The 23,263-nt window shown below is 40.0% G+C and overlaps 1 protein-coding gene across 1 annotated transcript; it reads right to left on the reverse strand.

Moving 5' to 3' along the window:
* Nucleotides 1-7,424: 7,424 nt before the first annotated feature.
* On the reverse strand, nucleotides 7,425-18,907 carry LOC145429438 (low-density lipoprotein receptor-like). Its single transcript, XM_080302857.1, has 18 exons — nucleotides 18,590-18,907; nucleotides 14,594-14,719; nucleotides 14,160-14,282; nucleotides 13,477-13,845; nucleotides 13,164-13,286; nucleotides 12,925-13,041; nucleotides 12,629-12,751; nucleotides 12,381-12,509; nucleotides 12,098-12,269; nucleotides 11,733-11,960; nucleotides 10,963-11,081; nucleotides 10,718-10,857; nucleotides 10,258-10,399; nucleotides 10,031-10,168; nucleotides 9,773-9,946; nucleotides 9,256-9,333; nucleotides 8,961-9,121; nucleotides 7,425-8,852 (listed from the first exon to the last, which is right to left on the reverse strand). Exons 1-18 carry the CDS (start codon nucleotides 18,669-18,671, stop codon nucleotides 8,814-8,816), a joined length of 2,583 nt encoding a protein of 860 aa, XP_080158983.1. The 5' UTR covers nucleotides 18,672-18,907; the 3' UTR covers nucleotides 7,425-8,813.
* Nucleotides 18,908-23,263: the final 4,356 nt, after the last annotated feature.

The following is a 23,263-nucleotide window of genomic DNA, read 5'->3' on the forward strand; positions in this document are numbered from 1 at the left end:
ATTAACTAGCTCACCTGAGTAAATGAAGTCCAGGAAGGGTGTGCTCCCCGCTTTAGCCGCCAGAGTGCGCCACAAACCGACAAATCATAGCAGGCACCGCGACAAGTGTGTGACCTCGTGACCTCTGTTGATCGAGAGGTTTTTCAGCGTTGATCCACCCCATCACCCCCTCCAAATGCTGCTTCATATTACAAGTTAAAAAATAATGTCATAAACTTATATCTGGAATTGGGTTTTCAGAAGCAGTAAAAGCAGCACTTCTTAAGCACACCTGATTATTCACCTGTGAAGATTGTGGGTAGGTATGATGTTAGCTTAAATCTTAAGTCGCAAGTAACATTTTCTTATTTTAAGCATTTTCTTGTTGCTGTGTGACTGTTGTACAAGTTAAAAGAAATACTTGTTATTTTATTTTATTGTATTTTATTGATGTAATTGTGGTTTTTAAGTTATCGGTTGATTGTCTGTAGATCGATGGTTGGATGTGTTGTGTTGTTTTTATCTGTGGACCCCAGGAAGAATAGTTATCGCTGCGGTAACAACTCATGGGAATCTGAATAAAGAAAGAATAAAGACTGAAATTATTATACTTCTTCTTCTTCTCATAATGATAATGATAATATTAATAAAAGTACTTTGAAAGTTGAAAAATTCAAACAGAAGACCAAAAATAAAATTAAAAGTATACAGATCAATTTTTAGACTCAAAATTCAAAAGTCATGCAAAACATCTATCCATGTCTATAAATATTACATGTAAATACAAATTTTTACAGCAGCACAAACAGAAAAGCTGCCAAACCTGTTGTACGACTTTTTGTTTTCTTTTTGCTAAAAATCTAAGCAGCACCTATTGAAGTATGTATTACACACTGGGGATTTTAGACTTCGTTAGTTAGTTGGTTATTAGCTTATTGGTGATGCAGTGCTCGGCGCTGTCACCTGTTTCGACCCTTCTTGGGCTTTCTGCCTAGAGTGTTTGTCCTGCCCAAGTTGAAATCTTTTTTGGATTCCTCCATAAGTCCAGTTCACCCCCTATCAGATGAAATATTCTCCAGCACACCTTGGCTCTACTTTTAGTGTAGTACATGCACTTATACTTGGAATGACAGGTATTGCACAAATTTATGAGCCCTATTAAGAACCCCATGAAGACAGAAATCCAATATAAACATATCTGAGACACGTGGTGACCTCGGCTTATGCTTGTTGCTTTTTTAAAGATTATTCTTCTTTGATTTGTTTGCAGTATTTCTTTCATTGTTTAAGCTTGATCATTCTGTATTCACTATTGACATTTATAATATGACATTTCTTCTCTTAAATGACACCTGTCAGTACTTCTTCAATGATCAAGCTATGTTTTAAATGAACAATAGAAACAAATAGTTGCAGTGTTGCAGACAAACAACACGTTGGGTGTTATTAATCCCCCGAAGATTAAATCCTGTTCTACGTTGATCTGCGAGTGTGGCATGCTGTCTTTAGCTTCAGGGCTGTACAAATATTTTTCTGCTCACATGCTTCGGGAGCTCGGCCTCTCCGTATGGTATTATGCCTCAGATCTCAGCCTCCACTTATCATCTGTGTGTAAAGAGGCTTGCCTTAGAATAACATGCGCGTGTGAACATTTGCATCAGGACACCAGATGGAGATCAGTCGTTTCCAGTATCCCACTCCTTTTGACAATATAGGGTTGGTTCCTCTTATCTCGTCACTTTTTTTTCCTAATGATAAATTACTTTATCTTAGCTATAAAAAAGAAAGGCACACCTTAGACATGTTGCATTCACACAGGATATAAGATACAGTAGAAGTGACTCAGAATAGGCTGGTGCGCCGATATTAGTCATTTTATATGATGCATTTTAATTAAAATTGTGTGCCGCTACAGTTTCTTAGCACTGTGCAGCTTTTTCCATTCGAGATCTAGAAATGTTTTTCGTTTTAGGTACCAGCGTCTCTGCGTCTTCATTTAACATTTAGCAATGAGCAGAGTAGAGTATGTGTTTGGCTCTCCCTTATTAGTTGATGTTATCTGAACTATACAGAAATGACAATGGCAGAACAGAAACGGCTGCAAACATAGGGAAGCAATAGTCAGACGAGAAGAAAAATAATTTCCTGCTGCTTACACACTTGACAACAAAACAATAGTATTCCCACTCCTAATTGTATTAAAATACTTCAGATGTTTTAATCTGCATCCATTGGAAATTGTGTCCATGTCAGCTTAAGGAAGTGAGCATGACTGAGGGTTGGTTTTGACCTGAAATGTCTGCAGAATCTAAAATTCATCAGAGCATTAAATATTATTTGCAATGTTATAGCCAAAGTGGGATTTAATCTTAGATCCTAGCTTTTTATCTTTGAGTACAAAACAAACAAATAAATAAATAAATAATTAAAACTTAAAAATGGTTTTCTTTGATTTGGATAGAATTTTTTTTTCTTCTCTTTCACCTACCTTTTCTGCATTTTGATGGCAAAACAATCACTCACAATGCCCTAATGTTATTAACATGATTTGCTGTGCATAGTTTTCCACAGTGCCATCAATAGAAAATGGTCATCGTCAATTTTAACAGGGTTGATACATTTGTCTTACTATGACACTGGAAATATATCTGTTGCGTATATCTAAAGTCTCAATTATTTTAAATCCATTCATTTATATATAAAATAGAAACGGTCTTGATCATACCTGTCTTAATGTGACTTAAAATCAGGAGCAAATGTAAGACATTTCAGCAAAACACCACTCAAATTAAACCACTTAATCATTGTGATTAATGTTAATGTAAAATTAATATTAATTAATTTTCTTAACTGATGCTCCCATGATATCTCCAGATACAGTAGGGTAGTATTTTGTACTATGCAAGATACCAGTAAAACTCACCTGAACATGGTAAATATACAGCACAGCAATAATAATTCACCATATTTAGGCATTAGCTAAGCATAAGAGTTAATTTCTTACTTATAATGACTCGAGATTTGTATCCTTATCTCTCCACAGGTGCTAGAAACATTAGTGAGCTTGGATGTGTGAGATAAAGTGTAATACAAAATCATGATTCTATGGGAAACACCAAAACTTTGACTGTCAACACTATGCGAAAGCAAACGGAGGCTGCTGGGATCAGGGCGGTTGAACTCAGCATGGTGGCTCGGGGGGTGAAACTAATATCATTGAAAATAAAGGCTGTGAGTGCTAGCTTTGGACCGGATGTCAACTGTCCAGCAGAGATGTATCTGACTTTGCACTTTTCTCCTCATCCAATGGAGCCTCTTCATTTTACAGTGTGTTAAAACAAACAGCTTTCCATTTTACAGCACACGTATCAGCCGAGAGATAGCCAACCCGTTTGGCCTCTACAACGTCAAACAAAAGCAAAACAGGTTGTTGCTGTTACCTTGCCATCGGGACATTTGGTACTCTGTTTGGTAACCTGACAGGGGAATATCTGTCCTCCATCTGTCACCCATCTCCTCCCACTGCCGGTTTTCGAAAACACTCCCCTTTGCTTACGAATCAGTGGTGTGAGATTGAGCTCCACCCTTTTTTTGCCACTAGGCCAATCGTAAGACAACAAACATATGTAAATGGTGAGGCGATTAGAAGATGCAGATGAAAGCCAGCATAGCGGGGAACAGGTGTCACTAGTCACCTGAGCCCCAAGGGTATCTATTGTCTCCTGGGTATACAGACAATGGTTCTCAAGCAAACTATCCGAGTGTCAACAGTGATGCTGGTGGCGAGGGAAAAATAAGGTTTAGTTTTCTGGATATGCTGTTTTACCGTACATGCAATCAGGCCAAATCGTTTGATTTAAATATGCAACCACAAGCTGACTGAAAAGCAATTGTGCAAAATATAGAGATGACATTTGGCCTCGAGCAGATGTGAGACTGTTGGGTGTGGAAATTTTCAAGTGGAATGTGGATCCCAGTTCTTGACAGACAACATACCACAGCTTTCCAGTGAGTCAACGTGACGATGATGCAGCATGTACCATCGTACGAGCAGGGCCCAAACGTGACGTCAAATCACACTTTAGTTCTCTTTATGATATGCCATAAACACAGTCCTAAAATAAGTCCAATAATTATTTATGTTATTTATCTTTTGATGGCTTACTTTGTGTCCTGGCAAAGAGACATCCCTCTAATATGCAAACAGATAGATAGTACAGTAGGTAACCATCACACGAGTAATACTTGTGCTGCATGCACAGTCCATAAAATTAAACCTTTATGACTTAGTTTTAATCATGTCTTTACTTCTCTGTTAAAATCAGCCGAGTATTATGAGGAAAACTCACTTAACTTCCTTCTGTCCTATCATGATGTTACTTTTTAGCTTTTATAGAAAGACCTTTTTTATTGTTTATTGTGCAGAACACAGAAGTATACCACATATATGAATTGGAACTTATGGGTTAGCATGACTGTTACTCTCTTTTACTCAGCATACCTTAGAGTAGTGCTTTCACAACACAATGATACAGTAAGGAAGTGAGTGAGTGTATATGACTTGCTGTAATTTACAGTCTAGATTAGATAACGGGCCCTTTTTACTAACTTCAACACTTTGCAACAAAATACAAAACTGTTTATCTGAGTTTATCAGCCCCCACAACTTTCGCTAAACAATCTTTTTGCTGTGAGGCAGCAGTGCTGATCACTGCACCTCTTGTTTTAAAAACTTAGAGTAACAATGATGTGAAACTTGAGTTTTGACTCACACCCTATGCTGCAACCTAGACACATCATTAGTGGTGTAACCTCTGGTTTTTCAGGTCTTTCAATATGATCCGCCCTTGTCTAGACAACTCAGTCAGGGGTAACCAGTCCCAACTTGTATAAAGGTAGCTTGTGGGTTCACCCTTTTGGTCCACAACAATCTTGGTGTCTTTTCAGCTGCATCAGTGATGTGCCTGATGGCTATCTTGCTGTGCAGTTCCCTGATCCCCAGTAGCTTGATAGACCTGTAGAGTGGCTCTCTGGAAAACTGTTGGCTGCTGACCTCATTCGGGGAGGAATGTAAGCTTCCCTCTTCCTCTCAAATGCCACTGACATCCCATCTTCCCAGCGAGCAGTCAACTCCAGGAGGACTACCTGCCTCGATGGCTCTGTCATTAGAAGAATGTTAGGCCTGATGACAGTCACACCTATCACCTGGTTCATTGTCTGCTCCCCTCCACACCCTGTCGCATCTCAGCCGTTCTGCTCAAGTGGGTTCCCTCAACACCTGCTTGGATCACTGCCTGGACCACCCAGCTTCTGTCTTTCCCTGGTGTTCTTGAGTATTGACAAGTCCTGCCTATCCTGTCACTACCAGCAAACTGTGCCACAGCCACTCATTAATCTGATCAACAAACTCTTTACGATAAATTTACAACACAACAATACCAACAACACTCTGGAAATTAAGCCAACTGAACACAAAAATAAAAACTAAATAAGATAAAAACAAATAAAAAATAAGTCTCATACCACAGAACAAATAGTGTCATAAACTGATGGTGTTTTCCTAAATATTTCCAGTTTGCATCTTTTATTTCTTTTTGTCATTTTCAGTTTTCATCTCCTCCCCGACTATAGAATTAGATGCCGAAAGAGGCGCAGGCTTCATCAGGCTGTTACTTAACAAGTCTTCATGGTCTCTGTCATTGGTTTATATACTTGCAGTGTGTCTTAATTTTTCCATGAAGTGGACTATATCAGTTGGATGAATTATTCTAGTTGCTATTAAAGATACAGCACCTCTTCCTTAGTGACCAGCACTAGTGTTCTCTGCACCCTTTTAATACACAGAGGAGAACCAGAGTTATGTAGGAGGGTTATTAGATTTATGAGGGGATGTGTTTTGGTTGTTCTTGTTTATTAGTGTGTCGGGCCATCTTGGACTCTTCAAACAGTGCTGCACTTTCTTTCCTTTTCTTTAATGACTTAGGCTGAATTATGCATGTGTACTGCTTGACCACAGGGCATTAAGGATAATGCGTTTGGCCATTTATCTTTAATGGATATCCATATGCATATGGGTAAATAGAGAGCAATTCCACTCGGAAATTCTCAGTACAGAGATGAAAAAAAAAGAGTTTATTTTCAAACTTAATTTTTGTCCATTAAGATGACAAGACAAGAATATAAACCACCAACTCAAGTCCCATTAGTAAACTCTTTGCAGAATTAGGACAGCCATTAAGTTCCCGGTGAAAAATAAGCATTAGAGTACATGGATGCATTATTCTCTGCTGCGCTGTAACCGAATCAAAAAGCTGCCCCTGTCTGTTGTAATGAATAGAGGGTATTGGCTTTTCTTTATTTAAGTGTTTTAAACCACATGTCTCTCTGTAAAAAAACAAAACAAAACCCAACAACAGGTGAAATGACGCTTATTTGAATGTGATAAAAATGATTTGTTTATGTTTGCTTAAGGACACAAAGTTCCCCATTGTTCTCTGGAAAAATACAAAGAATAGAATTGCTGGATGAGAGTTTAATGGTTATTAGCTGCAGCACTATTAAACACTGTGTGTGCTTATTTTATTGTGTTTGGAAAGTAATGGCAGCATTTCTAGGCAACAAAAGAAAAACAGGGTCAACAGACATCCATTGTATGTTGTGTTAAATAATTAGCCCTGGCAGTGAAGGGCAAACATTCAGCCAGGTGATCAGCTTCACATTTAAATGCTTTAAACGTCCACTTGAAAAAAGAATTGGGCTCGAGGATGAAAGATTTTTTTTCCCGACTATTATAAGTCTCCCTATGTTCATCATCAGGGGTTTTTCTTCAAATTACAACCTTATAAAAATGGTATTAGTGAATACGTCCATTGTGGATCCTCTTTAATTAATACACCTCACTCAGAAACCTTCAAAAATAGCTCAGGTTGTTCTTTGGTCTAAGTACAAGTGTCCCCAGGGTTGAAGGTGCTTGTGTTATGAGGTATGTTGTGTATGATATAATTTTAATCATCACACTAGGGCTGTGTAGTACTTACAAACCTACTGTCAGCTTCTTCTTATTCACAGATGGATACTGTTTCTGATGCAACCCCCGAGGGACTTGTGTCTCCTCCTGAGATTGAAACACAATGGAAATTTCTGGCACAACTTCACCTATTGCTAAGTTTGTGGAGAAGAGCAGAAGAGGTTGGTTGAAGCTACAGCAACAACTTTATTACTTGACCAATGCAGATGTCGTCATCCCAGAATTGAACCAGGGATATTTCCCTTGAAATGTGTAAACCATTACACTACAGAGGCTCTCAATGTAATGGTTACACTATTTTTTCACCTGTGAGAAGTTTATGGAGTTTATTGCACTGCATTTCCTGAGACTACAGTACTTCAGCACCACATTCATACATGCTATCTCTTTTTTAAAAATGAGCCAAGGGAGACATTAGAAATATTTCCTTTTTTGTATTTTATTAAAAAAATACCAACACAACCGAAAAGGAAAAAAAAAAAGATATGTGCATTTAACAAAGAGAAGAAGATATACATACATTCTGAGTTGAATGAGAACATTATGCTTTGTGTACAGTCGTGCTGTATGTGCCTCAATCCCACAATCAAAACAAAACATCACAGTAAAAGAAAAAGAAAAATAAGTTATCTGATTCACGGCTGTATTGAAAAAGCAAAGGAGTAAGGAATAATAAGTTTCTTCAGTGCTGCTGTGTAAACCTTAAAATGCTAATAAGAGTTCTCAGGTGTGGTGACTTGTCCGGGAAACTGAGCAGCGTACGCAAAGGTTTGACTGACATAACTTAAATAACAGCTGCACGACGTAGAGGTTAGCCCACCTCTATTAAAACACCTCACTTAACATGTAGTAAGTACCACATTCACAGCCAGCAGACAACAATCAAAAACCGTAGCTCTCATATTTCCATAAATAAATAAAATAATCTATTACCTATTTACAGTGTTTCTCGATTAAAATTTACAAACGTAAAAAGACGACACCAAGATATATTTACAGAAAATATATACAGAAACAGTTCATAGAGCTGTGTAAGAAATCATCTACAATCACTTTTACCTTAATTATCTTCATAGCAAGAAACAGAAAAAAAAGAAGAAAAAAGGATTTTCAAGCATTTTCTTCATTTTGGTTAACTTCAGAAAACGTAGCAGCTTTGGTGATTTACAGTGTAAACCATATGTAATCCACCACACTCATATCTTATGGATTCAAACAGAAAACATTAGAGATGACGGCAATATAAATGACTGACTGTCAAACTCTGTATGCAGGATAACAGAAGGCTATATATGATGCTGTGAAGACTATCAGTGGAGTGCGATTACTAAGGCATTTACTGTATGTGCATCCATAAACTTCACTAACCTAAAAGAGTGTGACTGGAAGGCTTACGGGAGTGTTAAGACAACATGGTTTAAGCTTTTCAAGTTAAGCTCGTAAATCGGCACCTAAAGGTGTTGTAACAATCTGTATCTTTTTTTTATCTATGTTTTTTAGGCATAAAAAACATAGATAGCATCAAAAGAATCACGGCTCCAGGACTAAGAACATCATCTACTGAAACTATCCAATAGTCCTTCATTTAGTAATAATTTAGTGGTCGGACTGCTTTATGCCCTATTTTCCTAAGTTTCAAAGATTGTTTCCTTTTCTTTCAACCCTTTTGCAGGCTTGGACGGCACAGTGCTGAGGTCAGAGACATAAGCCACACAATGAGGTCAACGGAGAAAGGGAATGATGTTGTTAAGCAGCGGTTCTTGTTTCCAGCACTTCAAATAAAACGAGTTTTTTCTTCATTGGCAGGTCAAGCCATATCCGTGTCATCCATGCTCAGCATTTGCCGCTGGAAAAAAAAAGGAGCAACATCGTATGAGCAAAGCTTTCAAACTGATTAATTAATCTTTTTTTTTTTTAGAAACAATATTTCTAAAATGGTTTTAGGTTAAGATACCTCAGGATACACGTAGCCGTCAGAGCCATTCCTGCAGATGTGTAACTCATCCTCGGTGGTTTTCTGGTACACGGGGTTGTCAAAGTGAATGGTGTTGGTGTTCTTCCTATGCCAGTGTCTCCAGAGGTACATTGCTCCAAATACCAGAAGAGCCAAAATCACTGCAGAAGAGAAGAATTACAATGCCATTCAATGAAAAAGAGAGCAGATTAAGTATCCTTGAGTAAGTGAGCAGGTTTAAGATATCATGTTTTGTTTCACAGAGAGCTGTGAAGAGCTAAAAAGTAGGACTTACTCAGTGGCAACACAACGTAGAGAGCAACAGGGTGGGAGGGTGGGGCTTCTTCAGGCTGCACGGCTGCTTGTCTGTCACCTGCAAAAGCAGAAAATAAATGTTTTCTTCATACAGTCTCTTAAAAAACGATAACATCTTATTTGACATGAGCCAGAAGACAGTTAGCTTAGCGTCACACCCAGTGGAGTGAGTCTAGGAAGTTAGCCATAAAATTACCCATAAAGATATAACTCAACATCATATCACCCAATAAATAAATATCATTCAATAAAACTACTACTGGTCATTTCAACCAGGCAGTAAGTAAGTAGTTAGCTTTCTGTTGTTGTAACAGTTGTAACAGTGCCAGTATACAGTAAATGTCAAAATAATAAATTCTATTTTGGCAAAAGTTAGAAAAATACATACATACAATATGATACCATATCAGTGTTTTTGGCCACAATTTAAAAAAAAATCATAAATAGGATGAGAACAATAATCTGAGTGTCTAAAAATGTAAAGAAAGTTTCTGTACCTTGAGCAGTGACGGCAGGCTTCTCTGTTTTCTGATTAGGCTGCACAGCAGAGGTAGTTGTGGGTTTCTTGGTGGTTGTAGTTGTGGTCGGGTCTGGCTGCCTGGGTGTAGCAGGATCTGTGGGCCCTTTTGGTGGGAGCGGAGCAGCAGTTTTGGGAGGCGCAGCTGTGCTTTCTGCAAAATAAAAATAAAGGGTTTAATTTCAGGATTTGATGTCAAATTCTATCTTTTTTAGTAACAAGAGGAGCGGACGTTTACCTGCCACGCATTTCTTCATGTCAGGTCCCAGGACCATGCCATCAGGACAGGCACAGGTGTATCTGGGAGACTGTGGGTCGTTCTGAGGGGCAGGTAGGCACAGGAACTCACAACCTCCATTCGTGCACCAGTTCGAACCTAAAATAAAACAGGGAAGGCATTAGAAAAAAAGATTCTAATTTCACAGATTATTTTTTAATATCTCTAATGTACAAATGTTTCCTTACTGGCTGGCTGCTTCAGGTTGTGGTGCAGTATGATGTCTTCTGGCTGGCCCAGGTCGTTTGCCAGCTCAGTGATGTCGCTTCCTGTCAAGCGGTTGGCACTAAACACAGCAGCGTTGTTCATGTCTGTCCAAAATACTTTCTCCTGTTTTTAGAAAGAAATACAACTTGAGTTAAACCGATTAAGAATTAGTGCGGTGCTCAACAATTGAAGCTCTGGCTTTGTATGTTAAACCATTTCAGATAAAAACCCTCCGTGAACTTTGTTAGACTTGGACTGGCTGGTTTTAGCAATTTAAGAAAACAACTAGTGTTGCCAATAAGTCAGGCAGATTTGTGGTTCCCGTCCTGCAATCATTACCAAAAGGATTCATCCTTAGTGGCAGTTTAATCAAATAACAACAATCCCTTTGACCTTACTGAGTCAAAGTTAATCTGGGAATACACTGCCTTCATCACTAACCTCAAAGACTGTCAGGGAGAGTGGGTGGGAGAGTTTTTCCTCATTAATAATGAGACTGTGTCGGGCCCCTCCATTCACATCGATGCTGGAGAGAGAGTGCAGCTTGGAGTCCACCCAGTATAGACGTTGGTTGACCATGTCTGGTAAGAAAATGAAACACACAAATAATAGTTTTGACTACGATATTTTCATTACACAGTAAATAAAAATCACTGCTAAAAATGCATTCAGGAAGCTGTGCTTACCCAGGGTGATGCCATTCGGCCACACAATGTTGTCTTTTACTAAAGTAGTGCGATCTGCACCGTTCAGCCCACTCTTCTCAATCTTAGCTTCTTCACCCCAGTCTGTCCAGTACATCAAACTAAAGAGGACACAGTAAAGAAATCATGAGGCTAAAGACAAAACGCACCAGTTCATGTCAAACTATAATAATACATTTTATTTATAGGCGCCTTTCAGACCCTCAAGGTCACCTTACAAAAACACGTGAGCAATAGCAGCAAAAAATATATATTAAATATGGTAAAATAAAATTTAGACATAAACAGTCATAAAAGTATAAAGGCAAATATAAAAACTGGGCAAGGTAAAAATGGACTCAGACAGATCAGGTGTATGCAATTCTAAATAGATGAGTCTTGAGACGTGATTGAAAAGTGGTGAGACAGTGTGTGGTCTGGAGAGCAAGTGGAAGTGCATTCCAAAGTCTCGGGGCAGAACAACTAAAGGCTCTGAGTCTAATGGTAGTCAGGCGAGCAGGTGGAACTGACAGAAGGGAAGCTGAAGAAGAGCGGAGTGTACGGAGGGGTGAGTATGTATGGAGAAGATCGGATAGATGTGGAGGAGCAAGGTTATGAAGCGCTTTGAAAGTGAGAAGCAGGATCTTGAAATCGACACCGAGGTAAATTGGAAGCCAATGGAGCTGTTTAAGAACAGGTGTTATATGTTCAGTGGATCTAGTGACATTAATGTAAGGAAACGTACTCGCTGTGATGTCTGTTTAAACACTTACTTGTTTACTGGATCGACTGTGATGGCTCGTGGCTTGTCCAGGTCCGTTGCGATCAGGGTCTTCCTCATACCGCCATCCGTTGTTGCTACAGAAATAGTCTTCAAAACACTGTCAGTCCAGTAGATGTTGCCATGGATCCAGTCCACCGCAATGCCCTCTGGGGCCTCTATCCCACTTTCAACCACCACATTGTGGTGAGAGGAATTGCCAGCCACATCTATCATAGAGCTGTTTGGAGGAAGGCAAGAGTGGAGAGATTAATTTCATCTGCATCATTGAATGAGAGCCACTCCATACTATGCAAAATGAAGCAAGAAACTCATAAAGAAATGTAAAAAAGAAAGGACACAGATAAAGATTCTTACCTGTAGATTTTCTTCAGAGACAGGTCAGACCAGAAGATCATCTTGTTTGGCATATCCATGTCGAGAGCCACTGCGTTCTTCAGCTGTGGGATCACACGCACGTACTCGCTGCGGTCCACTGTCAGCTTCCTCACCTCGTGTTTGATGGTGAAGTACAAGGTGGGCACTGAGCCTGGTGGAGGCAGAGGAGGTCAGTTTGGTTAAACTTGCTTGTCTTGTCTGAAGGTTGCGTCACAGGATCAAGCGTTAAGTGGGTTTAAGTGGGCTTTCTTTCTAATATTACCTGATTCAGCCTTGCAAGTTTTGGTCGCAGGGTCAATCATATAGCCCTCTTCACAATCACACTTGTAGCTGCCTGGCAAGTTGATGCAGATCTGAGTGCAAGTGTCTGGCTCAGCACATTCGTCAATGTCTGCAGAATTGAAGAAGTTGGCTCATTTGTTTGTTTCTATTGTGCACATTGTTAAATGACATGTTTACGATCTGTCTGGTTCTTAAGAGGCAGAATTTTAAATGTCTCCGTCCGCTCACCTTCACAGGTTTTGTTGTCCGCCTTCAGCCTGTATCCAGCAGGGCAGGAGCAGTTGTAGCCAATCTTCAGATCGTTGCAGTAGTGAGAGCAGCCGCCATTTCCGGTCAGACACTCATTGTTGTCTGCAGAGACAAACAGGCAAAAAGCTTTCAAATAATATTCACGACAACCAAATCCTTAGCTGACCGGGAATTTACTCATTCAAACCACAAGCTATGTAGGTCAAGTCAGGTATTCTAGTCATATTTCCCTACAGGCTGGCAGCCATGAATGTGTACAAGATGACTTCACTTACCACACTCTTTCGCTGGTTCATCAGACCCGTCCTTGCAGTCGTTCTGCTTGTTGCACACTTTCTCCGTGTCGATGCACTCCCCACTGCGACACTGGAACTTGTTTGGGCCTTCACATACTGTGGAAGAGACCAGGGGAGTATGAATGAGACCGCAATGTAATCATGTGGGACTTTCTTTCTTTTCAAGAAAGAAGCTTTTGATTACAGTTTGTGGGTGAAACTGAATGAAATCTTTTTACCTGTATCACATTCAATCTCATCAGTGAGGTCCCCGCAGTCAGCACGTCCATTACATTGGAGGCTTTTGTTAATGCAGGTGCCGTCCTTACACTGGAACTCATCTGAGCGGCAAGTGGAATGAGCTGGAAGAGAAGGAAGAAGGTAAATGAACGAAAACACAAAAAGAGAGATGGAGAGAGAGAGTAATGGAATAGAGATTAGAATAAGAAGAAACATAATACCAGTACCTCCAGAAAATATTTACTGTCAGTCTCCATTAAAAATGTAATGTGCAGGTTGGCTTTAACAATAAAGAAATTTTTAAAAACTCACTGCAATTAGCCTCGTCCGAACGATCCTGGCAGTCGAACTCTCCGTCACACTTCCAGTTGCCAGGGATACAGTCCCCATTCGCACACTGGAACTCGTGAGGTCTGCACGTCTTCTCTGGCTTCCTTCCTTCACAGTTCTGGGGCCACTCGTCAGACCCATCGGAGCAGTCTCTGTCTCCATCGCAGCGCCATATCGCAGGCACACACATTGAGTTGTTGCATTGGAAGGAGCGAGAGTTACAGGTGGGTTTGGGACAGGACGCCTCATCTGAGCCATCTGAGCAGTCGTTGTCGCTGTCGCAAACAAAGCTCTTGGATATGCACTGGCCATTGGCACAACGAAACTCACGGTCGTCACACTGCTTGGCCGCTGTGGTGAAACATGAGAGGAGGATAGGAGTTAGAAATCGATCAATTATGATATCAATAACAACACTTATTACATATTTATTTATATGTATTAACTAGACTTCAGGATTATAAATACACTACTAGTATTAGCTTTTTTTTTAAAGATTACTTGACTTTAAGTCTGTTCTTCAAATCCCTTTTGAGATATTATTATTATACATTGAACAAAATTCATTCTTGCCAAAAACACTTTCAGTTAGTCGTGTCTTGTTTGTGGATGCTTTAGCATGAACTTTGAGGTGTAGAAAAACTCGGCTCTGGTAGAAAACTTACTGCAGTTTTTCTCATCAGCGCCGTTAGTACAGTCGGCTTTGCCGTCACATTGCCAGTCTTTTGGTATGCACTGGCTCATGGGATCGCCACAGTTGAACTGCGAATCCCGACAGATTTTGACTCCTGAGGAGAGAAACATGAAGTGTGACTCATTTCACGTGACCACAGAGAGACACAGCTTTTTGCTATTATGTCGTAAAGCTTAACAATCATTTACTTGTAGAAGCTGCAGTGACTTTGTTAATGTGTTTCTGATTCCCTGTGGTGACAGTTTGATCCAAAACTTTTTTTTAATTTGAATTATAAGTTAGTGAACTTTCTGTTTTTTAAAATATTTTCTAAATATTAAAAAACTATCAGGAAATTGGTCAGTCAAGCATAAAAAAACCTCAAGAATCCCAAGTGTAAGGTGTAGCTGATATGTGATAACATACCGCAGCTAGCGGGCAGCTCATCACTTCCATCACCACAATCATCAGTTTCATCACAAATCCACCTGCGGGTGATGCACCTCCCATTTCCGCACTTAAACTGATTGGCGTTGCATATGTAGGCTGCATCTGTGAAAGACAAAAATCACAACTGGAGTTCAGTGTGACGTGAGGACAAACTGCCACCCTGGTTTACATTCAATATCACCAGATCTTCTTATCAGCACTCATCAATTAGCTCACAGCTTATTGGCCCTAAAAAATGTTATTACTGTGCTGTTGAATGACTGAAAAATACACACGGAGGGAAAAAATTACAACTGAAGGCCACTGAAGTTCAGACAAACAACGGTGTAAAAAAGAAAACAAATCCAAATGTGCTAACAAAGGAAATTTGTTAATGTGTTACTCAGAGTCAAAGACAGGTTTTTCTTATTGCTTCACTCAGGAAATTAACAAATTAAGTTATTGACACTGTGTCTCATGTTAGAACTAATCAAAGTGACTTCAATATAAAGTATTTGGACAAAGAATTATTCCCCCGAAGTCATTCACATGCAAGGCCCAGTTTTTACAAACTTAGTCAAAAGATATAGACAAAAACAGAAAATGTATTCAGTCTCGTTTCTCTCTTCAGCAAAGAGTTGTTTATCTGGGTAAATACCCTGGTTTATGTGGCTTAAACGTGTGCCACATCAGATGTGTACAGATGGACCATGGCAAAGCATCGTTTCATGTAGGAGACAAACGTTTCACTACTGTGTTTAAAAGTTTAAAGCTTTGCAACCTTAAACTGACCATGGTTTCTTTCAGGCTCACAGGTCGCGGCGGTCACCTCAGTGAAATAGCCATTAAAAAAAGCCGGACACTGCCCCAAATATGCGTCATCCTCCATCCCCTCCTGAGTGCCTGTCCCTCCTGTGACCTGGAGGCTTAGCTTATTGTCAGGCTATCCCTTTAAGACAATAGCATGGGAGGAGTTGAACCATCACACCACCAGTTGCTGATTGGTCCCAAAGTGGCATTCCTCATAACAGCATCACCACAGTGACCCGCAGATGGAGGCGGAGGCTCTAAACAGAAGAAATTCTGTCATCCCAGAAGTGTAAATGAGTGATGACGCGTTACAAAAGAAACAGAACAGGTCTGACTGATTACGATAAGTTGGTGCGGATGGTTATAGCACAAAGAGAGGATGCTTTCTCAACACTTGATATGTGGCCAAGGGTTGCCTCCCTGCTTTTCTGGCACTGTGAAAAGTAACACTGAATTGAGAAATGTACTGTATTTCTTGTCTTGCTATTTTAGCAACATTTAATTGAGTCTCAGTTTCCCTTAAAGGGGGGAAAAAAACGCTCTGCATGTCCACTTCTGACACAAACATAGGATGAAGCCTGGCAAACAGCCAGCAGAGGTTCCAGGAACAGACTTTCCAAAACATACTAAAGAACTAACGCACATAGAGCACGTTATTCAGTGCTCATTTTACATCTACAGCAAACTTTAAAGAACTCGCACTCATTTCCCCTTTATGAAGCAGCCATTTAAATTGAATCCACTGAAAAAAAAAGGAGGAACCAAAGCAGGTTAAAAGCTGCTTCTTCCCGATCTTTAAACTTTCAACCTCGTCCCCATGGGTGGAAAATATAAACTTCCCAAGCCTATGTTTTCATTTTCCACTGCTAATGTTTCCCACAAGTCTCTTTAGTCTCTCATTAAGACTGCTAAGTAAAATGAGGTTTCCATGAACTCTTTACCGTAAGTCTTTCTCAGAGACAAAATTAAAGTTTGCACCTGGCTGATGACAGTGATATACTGGTAAGTTCTCTCTGTTTTGTGTTTGACATTTTTAGACCTCAATGTTCAAAAATTCCCCAACGGTTCGTGGCCTCGTTTGCCACTTTGTTCATAACATGTCATAAAGCAAATTTGTGAACACTGCAGTTTAAATAGAAACTGATCTTTATCACTTTTAGTCAGTTTATAATCTGAAAACTAAGTTCAGAAGTATCACTACTGCATCAAAAACTACCTCTAGTCTATCTAGTCAGCTAGAGCCTTAAAACCTAAGACCACAAACTGCCAGTATGTTTACTAGTTTGAACAGGATGTCAGACAGCTCAGGTAGAGCGTACTTTGTTTCTGCAAGAGAAAGTGCACCCTCCAGTTTCTATTTATACCCACAGTATAAACCTTCAAAGCCACCAGACCTCACACATACAACACTACCATACAAGGCTATTCAGGCACTACCTTAAACACATGCCCGGCCGCTATGGTTCAGTTCAAAATGTAGTAAAGCTGAAGCTTGTCTGACAGCAGAAACTGGCTTTACAGAATCAGTCACAATGCTGAGTGACAACAATCATCCCTTGTGACTACATGAGACTTTGTTCTCTAACAATGCATTGCTGTCTTTCTGTGGTACGTGTCTGCAATATACACACACCAGAAGCCTTCATAAAGAGAAGGTTTTATTTATTCAATCATATACCCAGCAGTTAATTAATAACCAGGATGGATATCCATCACGAGGACCGGCAGCACTCACTTGTGCATTAGGTCTGGATTTATGATGATTAGTCCGGTCATGTAGCTGCACTTTATTGAGTCCAGTGGAGTCATTGCCTGATAAATGAAGACAGTAATGTGCTCGAATGACGTTAGATTGAAACATGCTTTGAACAAGTGCAAGACTTGATAGTGAGGTGGCCATCTGCAGAAGAGCAAAACTTGCAATGCTTTACTTTGTAACCTTCAAATAATTTTAGTATTTTAAGCCTATGAAAAGACTATGTTAATGCGTGAATGATTCCTATACTCTAAAGCTGGAGGTATTTCTAAATGATAAATAGGCAAGACTATAAAGTGTCTCTATTTGTGAGTCACTGCATTGTAAAGGTTTCTTCTCCCATGTAGGAAAACGAAGGCTTTTATTACACACACACACACACAGACATGCACAGCTATACATACACTAGCAAATATGATGAATGGAAGCGGAAATCTGAAAAGCTCTTGTTGGAGAGTACAGATTTTAGGGAGGGTTAATGAAGCAGGGGGCAAAATTGTGCTGCAGAACATTGATTCCTCCGAGGGAGTTCACTCATTCAGTGACCATGTTTGAGGACGACAATGGTACGATGTAAGGATCAGCCCGAGACTTAACATGGCACAAAAGCCTGAATGCTAATGATATGAGGGAACAATTAAACACGTTTTAAATACTGAATCTTCATTAAATGAATGTTTCATTCCCTTTTTAATGAATGTTAATGTTTCCTCGTGTTAAATATTCAATTTAAGCCAGTTATGGGATATATCCGCCTTTTTATTATCTGCTTTGTTCAGTTAATTCTCTTTAGTTCATATTTGTATTCAAAGGTTTCTGCGTCTCTTCTGGCTCAGTTTCCCCCATTTTGCGTCACAGTGGAAAACGTAGGCTACATCCTGTCTTCTGTGAGGCCTGGAAACCTCTGAGTGTCCAAACTGTCCATTAACATGTACATTAACTCATTCTTTATGCAGTCAGTAAAAGTACTTCGAAGCTATTTCCTCGGATACTTTTCAACAAATGTGCGCAGCTACAGTAAAAATGCAGACTTTCTTGCATCCAATTTCCTGCATCCCGCTTGAAGGAGGAAGCCTCGCCTTTCAGCCGCACCCTCCACCCCTCCCAGGTCCATTCGTTGACAACGGCCTTTTTGGGCCACGCCCACCCGAAACTCAAAGCCGGCCGGCAAGTCGAGCATGGTTGGATGTTCTGTTTCATTTTACAGCGAAACGAACCAATCAAAACGCCGTGCGTACATTCATTCATATATGCAGAAATCGTAAACCACGTTGTGGAATTATCGTCAAAATTATTGACTTGTATATCTTTATGTACCGATACAAAGAATCAGGTTATTACACCTTTCATTAAAAAAAAAAAAAGAAAAAAGAAAAGAAAAAAACACGAGAAAGGAAATGCAGTTACCGTGAAATCTATTTCCTTACCTGTTTGAGGCAAACAATGAATAAGCATCAACAAACACCAGCAAGCGGACAGCCCGGCGAGTCCCTTCCAAATCCCAAACATGTCCCGTTTCTTCTTATATTGTCAGCTACAAAATAGAAGTCAGCTGCGCGCACAGATGTGAAAAAAGAAGGAAGAGTTCGCGGTTGTATCTGTGCGTAAAAAGAATCCGGAGGAGACAGAATCACAGAGGAGAGTCACCCAGTGCTGGTCCGTGAATGTCGAGTGTGAGCAAAATATATTAAGGAGCCCGTGTCACATCTCACCACTTTCTATGAGGCTGGCACGAGGGCGGTGCCAAACCAGTGGTGTGATGTTTGAATTTGGCCTTGAGCATTGCTTGGGGGTGGAGCCTGCTGGTTCCATCACTCCACCATGAAAAAGCATAGCTTCCTCCTGTGTGTGTGTGTGTGTGTGTGTGTGTGTGTGTGTGTGTGTGTGTGTGTGTGTGTGTGTGTGTGTTTTAGAACGTATAATATGTCTGAAAGGAAGAGGAAACTCTGACTGCACAATAAAGTATCTATCTGTAACACATTGATAGCACCTTTTACAAAAAAGCCACAAAATATATCACATGCAGTCTCACTACAGCCAGACTGACTGTGATGATAACACTTTGGTAAATGAAAACAACAAAAAGAGCAAGTGTGAGAGTGTGCTACAACATGTGGAGTTAAATAGTAGCAAGAAAGACACAGTGATGAGAGCCACACACATTTAGAGTGTGGTTGTTGTACAACTTTCAGCCCCCTCCACCACCACCCTTTTATTCAACCTAAATTCCATATTAAAAATTAACCAGACAATTCATGAATGATTCTAACACAAAAATGACTGAAAAAGCAAAATAATGATGATAAATAATTCATATTAATGGGCCGAATGCAGCGCAGATATGTACGATACATATCTTTGTACTCCATCAGTTTCGCTGCAGCCTGACCGCTCTCCTGATCATAATGCCTTGAATTGTCGGGATGCTTTAACGCTGACAAACTGCCATACTTTAGCTTACTGTATTAACCAGGTCTATGCAAAGGTTATTTGTGTCAACAGTCACTGTTCGATCTTCAAGCGCAGGCAGATCATTTGCAAAGCAAAATATCGGCTTTATAAGTGAAGCACTTTGTTTGCTGCAGAAAAAGCTGCAATTTACTGGAATCGGTCAGGTACTCTGGGGGCGAGATGCCTTCTTCCCTGGAAAAAACTCTACAGCCAAGAAAAGTGGTCTGCCACATCACCGTCTGCTCATCCCTCCCCATAATGCTGCTTGATGTAACTCCTAAAAATTGAGTGTCTGGTTATACAGAAAAGTGATTCCAAGGTTTTCCTGGCATGTTTTGGGGAAAATCACATTTTTAATAGGTTTGAGATCAGTGCCAATGACGAAGAGAGAGTTTTGCTTCAGAATACATGGACATGATACATATGTAGAAGTCAAATCAGGCAGATAAAGTGTTTTAGTGTTTTTAAAGTGCTGTGTGTGAGTGCTCCCAGAGTAAGAAAGAGGGAGGAGGAGCTGGGCTTGGCTTGGCTCCTTGTAGGGGCAGGGAATAATCTGTGGGAGGCATTCCTGGAATGTAAAAAAAGCAGCTGGATTACATATTCTGGTTCCCGGCATCCCCACACACACTGCTAACACACACAGAGGTGCAGCTCTTAAACCATGTGTACACTTTAAATAGTGCCTACATCATGGCCGGTACCTTTAGTCAAACATCAACTCTACTTACTTCCGTAGAGGCCTGTGAGTCATTAGAAAGGCTCCTTAATAATGACTTACAAACCCCATTTTGTCCCCTAATACAAACACAGTATCACCACTGCTGTTAACAGGTCGGACCTGTTCCACTCTAGTGTGACACTGGGCCACCTGGACCTCAAACTGCTAAATGGAAGTAAGCCATTATTTTATTTTATTTCAGAACAATGTCAGTGAAAACATTTTTTTCTAGCATATACATATTATCATTATATACAGTTGTTGTAGATTTGGAACATACAGTGGTACCATGACTGGGGGGAGCATGGGTGCAAATAAACCATATGCTGTTTCTCGTTGCTTGTTGCCATTAACATGATCTTGTTCTTTGACATAAGAGTGGGAATGTTATCCAGCATCACTCAGTCCTAATTAATCAGCAGCTTTCTGAATTATTGCCAACATTCTCCATCTTATCCTGATGACTACTGTGTCTCCAAGTCTCCCTATCTACAGTGTTGGTATTCTGTGTTCACACCCTGATTGCCAATCACTGATTCGTACCCTGAATTGATATTTTGCTTCCCTCCATTAGCAAACATATTAATAGTTGAAGATACCAGAGATGGAATAAATAGTAGACTAGTTCCTATAAATCTTCCCTGCTCTGTGAATTCAGGCAGCCTTGAATTCTTATTGACGCTCTTCTACTAAAGAGAGAACTGGACTCAGTCAGAAACACACCACATCATTAAATGCCTTGAGTTGTGAAAATTACGAGTGTCTCAGGGCCAACAAAGCTGATAAGTGTGCACATGCATACGTAATTCGTGTGCACACTCTGATGCCCGAAGGCCAGATGTGATGACAAAGCAGCTAATGTCTAACAGGTTCCAGTTAAAATACAACTAACAAATCAGAAATCGGAAGAGTACAGACACACACGCTCACACACTTACACAACTTTTTCCAAGAGCACGGGTGTGTCTTTATCTCAGTGTTGCGTGAAATTTTTGCAACTCACAGTCTTCCCCTAATTCAGGTCTGTCTCTGAACATTTGTGGTTCTGAAATCATATAACATTGTCAGCCAAATCGTTTTTCTACTTAAAATCAGCACTTCTCTGTGCTGCCTGTGAACACAGTGGAACTTCCTTTAGAGCAATAAATTATTTTATTGCTGACAGAAACGCAGAAGTATAAAAGTTATTGTGAAGCCATTAAAGGGAACTCTTCATGGACTTGGACTTCAAGCTTCTTCTGACAAAAAGCTCTTATTATAATTTAAAATTATACAAGGAAAAGTAAATAAATAAAATTACACACATATGTCCATGTTACCAGATATGTGTGCTGTTTGTGTGACGTGTATGTTCACTGCTTTGTCGTGGCAAAGAAGCCCAAAATTAGTGTGAATTACTTTTCCACTGCTACTGCTGCTGCTGCCCCTCCTCCCTCCGCAGATGTTAACAGCTGCTTTTAAGTTGCTGCAGGGGCAGTCCAAGGGTTTCTAGAAATAAGGAAAACTAGTTTGTCCCCTTCCTCCTCTCATCCTTATGAATCAACAATGTGGACCTTCTGGAGTCTGCGATGTGTACATCTCCTTAGGCATACTGTACATTCAGGAGCAAACATTTTAGGGGAATAGCAGTGCCGTTTGTCATCTGCAAGAAGAGTTTCTGTTTTGATTTGCTGGTATCACCATACTTGGAGTGAGACTGTTACAACATCTACTTTTAGATTCTCTTGGATGCTTTGACCATGGTATTATTAATAAGAGGATTAAAGGTATAAATGAACTGAAGGACTCCTGATTTTGTACTTCTGGGATATTTTTTTTTTTTAACTCACTGAAGAAAGCTCTTTGGGTGTATGGGCTTAAAATCACAGCCAGATCTAAAGAGCATGAGTGTGAGTTCACTGGGTCAAGCCTAAAATATTTCTTCTATTTGTATGAGACTTCCTCCTAGTGGTGAAATTGGATAATTACACCTTCCCACGTGTTTCATGGAGGGAAGAAATAAATAGTTTCCCCCTGAGATGTTTCTTACTTAGAAGACTAAAACTGATAAATACTTCCAAAACTCACTTATTGGGATTTCTTCTTGTTGGCCTCCAGCTGTTAGGAATACAATCTAATGGAGTAACATCATCAGCAACTAACTTTTCAGTTCTGATAAATGTGCCAATAATGCTGAGTAGTTGTTTATACTGAAAATAATTCTTTAAAGTTCTTTGCCCAGCATAATCTAAACTTCACACAGTCTCACACTAAAATAAAAACAAAGCCGTTTAAAAGCTCAAATGAAAAAATGCCTTTAATCTAAAAGTATGCCTAATCTATGTCTCACCATATTATCGGCCCCTTAGTATCAACTGAGTGTCAGTTTAGATCATTTCAAACTGGTTTCCTGAACATGACAATGAGTTCATGTCACAGGGTGGAATGGACAAAGTTTAACTTAGTATTTTTATTTCCTTGCATGTAGTGTTTTGTTTTATTCTTTGATTTTTATTTATTTTTAACATGTAGTGTTTTATTTTGTTGGGTTTTTGCATGTTTTTGTTTTGTTATGTGATTTGTTCCGGGGAGATGCCCTCCTGATCATTAACCTGGCACACCAGAACGAAGAGTCAGACAGGACGACAACGATCCTGTTGGTTTCTGCGCCGTTTTGTCACGGTCTGCAGAGGCAGGCCGTGCGGTGGTGTGTGTAATGGACCCAGGAGCGTACACAAGTGAGTAGACGGGAGTGAGTTTAACAGAAAGCGAGCCTTTAATATGACTGAAGACCAGGAATACAAACACAGCAGGGATAGCGTGGCTAAACTATAACTAAACGGGGAAAACTAATACTGTGACAAACTAAGAGAACTCTGAGACGAAGATGATCACAAAAGACTGATCGTGAAAACATGGGGGTGAGAACACAGACGACGCGACACAGACTACA

This window comes from Astatotilapia calliptera, chromosome 6 (genome assembly GCF_964374335.1).
Source record: "Astatotilapia calliptera chromosome 6, fAstCal68.1, whole genome shotgun sequence".
NCBI lineage: Eukaryota > Metazoa > Chordata > Actinopteri > Cichliformes > Cichlidae > Astatotilapia > Astatotilapia calliptera.

Excerpts from the sequence above, each read along its gene's own strand:
- LOC145429438 (XM_080302857.1), bottom strand. The coding sequence starts at position 18,671 with ATGTTTGGGATTTGGAAGGGACTCGCCGGGCTGTCCGCTTGCTGGTGT. Across the intron at positions 13,846-14,159 it reads CGCTGATGAGAAAAACTGCA|CGGCCAAGCAGTGTGACGAC; the intron begins GTAAGTTTTCTA and ends GTTTCACCACAG. Across the intron at positions 9,947-10,030 it reads CATGAAGAAATGCGTGGCAG|AAAGCACAGCTGCGCCTCCC; the intron begins GTAAACGTCCGC and ends TTTATTTTGCAG.